Consider the following 5111-nt stretch of genomic DNA (forward strand, 5'->3'; position numbering starts at 1 on the left):
GCAATAATAACCACAAGCATCCAAGCTTTTCCCTTTTCCTTGTGCTTGTGCTTGCTTGCGCTTATGCTTGCGTTCGGTTGCGCAGTGTGAAAAAGAAACGCAGCATAAAGCATAACCGGGAAATTTGAAACGTCTGGCCAATTAAAGTATTCGCTCCAGATTCCCTGCGGATGCGGTGATTGATTTTGATGCTTACATGTCGACGTTGGTTTTTATTACCATAAGCTACTTATGCTTGGGCCTGCGCTTGTGCTTGCGCTTGTGCTAGTGAAAAATAGCCATAAGGGATGGGGATGGGGTGGAAGCACTGAAGTCATGATTGCTCTTACATGGCTCAGAATGTCGCAAGATAACCCAAACAAGCAGGAAAGTACCGGTATAGACTCAATTGAAAGCTGCCTCTATGTATTTAATCGAGTAATGTCCGTTGGTATGTATAAGTCTATTAATGCAAACAATTTTGCGTGTTGATTGGCTGAGAGCACTTCAAATAATCCCAAACAGAGAACAGAAGCTTGAAATTTGTAGTGAAAAATAAGCGTAATAAAGATAAAATTTGTGCATGTGTATCATCAAGTAATCGCATGATTTTTCTTGTGCAATTTGGAACAAAGAAGCACTTGCAAATTTTTTCAAAGAATACGCTTTTTTTCGTACTTATTTGTTCCAAATTGTTCTCCAATTCATGTGATTACATTTAACAATTAAAATCAACTAATTTCAGGCTCTAGTAATTCCATCTTCACTGTCAGTTCTTCGATAGTCAAGGCAGTGGCTTCTCTGGCCTTTACCATCTTTCCTTCGGTGAGCTTCACAAAAGGGATGTTGTTGACCTTGGAGCTGTTTGGTGTTTTCAACAGGAAGCTGTGGAGAAAATAGAGGATTTTATTTATTTGCTTGACTCCACTGAAATGTTACAAAGTAAGAAATGTTGGGCATGTTTGCTGTATATTCAACAAATTACATTGAGGGGAACTGTGAACTATACATCCCAGTATAACACCATCATATCAATTCTTTTTTCAATGATTAGACCAGACGAATTATGATGAAACTCTCTTACCATATAGACAAATAGACTGGCTCAACCCCCTGAGTGTATTCCAAAGAAATTTCTCTCTCCTTCTGAAGGAGTGTCCACTTCCTCTCCCACTTATCGAACCTCGGTGATCGTCTCTCCCGCTCGTCATTTGCAGGAATGGTCCACTTAATCAATGAGATTTTCCTAATGAATTTATGGCGAACCTGTGGTGGCACCTGCTCAACAATAAACAAAAATTAAAACTGAGGTCTCTTACTGTGACTCCACAGACCATTGAGGTATATCCATATTGACAGATTTCATTGTACTTCCGAGTATTTAACAAGTATTCACGAGCTTCGGGCAGCTTGGTGCTTGTAAGTATCCACCACTAGCCACAGACACTGAGGTGAATATTTGTTTTAGTATATGCTAAAACTACTACTACTACTACTACTACTACTACTACTACTACTACTACTGCTGCTGCTGCTGCTGCTGCTGCTGCTGCTGCTGCTACTACTACTACTACTACAGAAGAGGGTATTAGCCAACACCAACTTGGGGATCATGGATGGCTGCTCTCCACTGGTCCCTGTTGTTCATAAGAGCGCGTATCTCGCCAGTGTTACTGAGTCCAGTATCTCTTCTGAGGGTGTCTATGTAAGTGGTTGCTGGTCTTCCCCTGCTGCGAGTACCGTACTTTGGTTCCCAGAGGAAAACAGTGAGATAATACAGTGAACATTGAGATAAGACAGCTCAAAAAGATGATTTTTACTCATTCATTCCTGCACGCAATCCCGTCTGAGTATTTAGTCAATAAACTTAACTCTCTCAGGCGGCTGATATGTTGGCTGATTATGGCGCAGCTTCAAGGGCAAATGTGAAAATTTGAGGACAATATCTCAGCCCCAGAAAAAAAATTTTGCCGACATACTAGTGATCCAGGAAGTGTTTCTCTAAAAACTATTACCATGCCAATGATTTAAAAAGCGAGAGAAAACTTTGATGTGATGTGATCTGCCGGCAAATTCTTCCGATCGATGTAAGCAATTACATTTGATTGGTTTAATTAGCTTTATTTCTACTGTGATTGGACGAAAGTTTCAACGAGAAGTCTTGGTTTATTTTACAGTTAGCCGTAAACACAGTGTGTGCATTAATTCTATATTTTATTAAATGACTCAGTTTACATTAGACTAAATCTGAAAGTCTGCTTGTAACTGCCCCCCCCCCCCCCCCTATCCTCCCCCGTTCTTTCAAAGAGGTCGACAATACATCTCAGTTGCTAACTATATGTACTCTCTGGGACAGGATTTGCGACCAGCTTTTCAGTGGCAGTATCACTTGACCGTGCAAAATGTTGTTTTTTTCTTTATATGTAAAATAATAAAGATAAAAAGTTGAAACTCTTCTTCTGCCCGTTTTAAAATGGCTTTTTTTCCTTTTCGACGGAAATGATCGCTAGACAAACATCGAAGCATACGGGGGTTATTGCTCGATGACTGTCCCACCGTGTGACGTAAAGTAGCCAATGAGATCTTGCGAAAGTTAACGGATGGGATATAAACACATTTATACCTTAAATAGTTGTTTCATATTGAGCTTATGAGCTTACTGGATCATGAAGTTTCCATAGCGTGTTGTTCCTATCTCGTTGCAGCATTGCAAAATGGCTTGCCAGGTTCTCTTCAATATGCCCTCCTACCTCCCCTCTTCTTACCAACTGTCCACATCCCTTAACTGGGCAGACTGTGGCAACCAATGAGCACTTCAGTGTATGTGAAGGTATCAGATATCTATGGAAACGTTTATAAAGGAAATAGGGATAGGAAATAGTCGGAGTAATGGATAAAAAGCGTAAACGGTAGTAACATCTAAACGAAGAGTTTTTTTTAAAACTAGCTATCTCTTTACAGCAGCAAAATAACCAAGAAACCATGGGTTTCATGGCTGGCACTTTAAATAACGACTTATCGCTTACTAATAAAATACATAGCCCCTTGCACCCGTGGTATCTTTGAATATGCGCGGTTCCACAATAAAGAAGGAATAAACAAGGTATTCGCAATCTACTCCAAATAAGAGATTTCCTCATAATGATAACATTCAATAAAAATGAGAAACTCGTAATTTACTGAGCTTCTCTTTTCTCTCCGTGTGCGATTGAACATTTTTTCATCTGAAAAAGGGAAACTTTCATAAGATCTCATTAATCTCATACGTAACTCAATCACGACATTTCCGGTATGCAATCTGTTTTAGAGTTAACAGGGGAAAAGTTATGCACTCAATGAAAATTTGGGGGTGGGGTGGGGAACTCAAACACAAGTTGTGCAGCAACAATGAATGTTACAGCAACGAAATGAGCAAGAGACAAAATAAGTGAAATTTAATTCGTGGACGAAATGAAAAACAAACCATAACGTGTGGATGACGTTATGTACAGTGCGTCAAGTAAACAACCGTACTCAATAAAATGTGGCTTTTTATTTTCGATCACTTTTGCACTTTCCAGAGCAATCTCGAGAAAGGTTACCATTTATGGCTATAATGAAAAACAAGCCGCAAAAATCTTGAGTTTGTAGGCATCGCGCACAGAGCGTGAAGGCCCGAACGTCATTGATGGTCTCTGGCTTGTGCATAGCTTGCCACATGGGCCCTTTTCTTCAAAGCCTTTAGAATTTATATTTAAACAAACCTCTCCACCATCTCTTCGCACTTTAAAGGACAACTCACTTTGGTGAACTCACACATATTTTCCTTGTGCCAATTCTGTTCACGGCACGTGACAATTCGCCCGCAATCGCAAGTTATACGACGCATTGGACATACCTCCGAGTGGGCTAATTCGTCACCCCGTTTGATTTCTTGTGCTCAAAGACTGTGTTGGCTTTTATGCAGAGGGGCGAACCGGAGTACTGCGGAGAAAACCCTCACGGAATAAGGAGAGAACCAACAATAAACTCAGCCCACATATAACGCCGGATCCGAGAATGAAACCCGGGCCACAATGCTGGAAGGCAAGTGCTCTCACCACTGCGCCATCCCTGCTTCCTTAGTTAGAAACGAATCCCCCTTATTTTTAGGCTGTTGTATTTCCATTGGGTAATTTCTGTTTCTTTTTTTAACTTGTCTGCATTCAAAATGTATTTTTAAAACAAGCTAGCTTTTTAAGTGGCATAATTTTATGGACCACTTTTATAAATGGCGAACATTCTTTTGTCTTTATGGTAGCTAGACCTAGTGCCCTCATTTTGAAACAAAAGTTCTTTTGCAATTTGCTCGTCGTAGCGAGGCTAGTTAAACTTGTTAGTATTAAAACAAAAGAATATTCTATTTGACCGTCATTATGAAAAGGGTCAATTAGAATTGAAGTTGAATAAAGCAACATAACAAACATAGAGACAAATAGAATCCGGGATGCTTGTCATTACCTTCATTAAAGTAGAGTTTTTAGAGAGAATTTGTTTGTACTTAAAAAAAAAGTTGAAGTTCCTTTTGGGTTAGAAGGTGCTGGAGGATTAATATGGATAGATGTGTTTTTTCAAAGTGTTATGCTACATATAACGTAATTGCACAATGTCTTGCACCATCGCTTCCATTTGTAATACGATTTTTTGGTGTTGGAGTGTTAGAACCCTCTTTCCAGTCCGTATTGTTACCACATTTGACTTTTAACTGTACAAATTAGATGACGATAGAAAAATGCAGTCTTCGGAGGGCTATGATGAACTGCTTACTTTATATTCCTAAGTATACTTGTCTTTTGCGTATTTTCTTTCCGGCGAGATTCTCTGTGTTTCTACAAACGAACTTGATTTCGCATTATTGTTCAATTTTAAAAGTTCAAACTACTGAAATAAGTACCCTCATTTATTGTATATTTTCCACTTCCATTAAATGGGCCTATGAATTTCCTTCAATTGAAAGCGTCGGCACAGACATCACGGCAGCTGTCCGGCCAAGTAGCATCGGAAGCCGTGTTTGGTAAACGTCATACTCTTGGCGCATTATACTCTTTTACCACAGCACGACATTATAGCTGTCGTCTCTTCAAAACTCTGTCGACACAATAGTGCCGATAAGT

At 39.6% G+C, this 5111-nt stretch overlaps 1 protein-coding gene across 1 annotated transcript in view; it reads right to left on the reverse strand.

The window, feature by feature from the left end:
• Positions 1 to 485: 485 nt before the first annotated feature.
• Positions 486 to 5111, reverse strand: part of LOC138018503 (uncharacterized) — a 7756-nt gene continuing 3130 nt past the window's right edge. The window contains exons 2-4 of the mRNA XM_068865143.1: positions 2640 to 2820; positions 1064 to 1257; positions 486 to 864 (exon numbers count right to left, since the gene is read on the reverse strand). Of these exons, the coding sequence (XP_068721244.1) occupies positions 711 to 864; positions 1064 to 1257; positions 2640 to 2687 (396 nt within the window). The 5' untranslated portion in view covers positions 2688 to 2820 and the 3' untranslated portion in view covers positions 486 to 710. The remainder of the gene's footprint in view (positions 865 to 1063; positions 1258 to 2639; positions 2821 to 5111) is intronic.

The sequence above is a fragment of the Montipora capricornis genome, chromosome 10 (genome assembly GCF_036669925.1).
Source record: "Montipora capricornis isolate CH-2021 chromosome 10, ASM3666992v2, whole genome shotgun sequence".
Lineage (NCBI taxonomy): Eukaryota > Metazoa > Cnidaria > Anthozoa > Scleractinia > Acroporidae > Montipora > Montipora capricornis.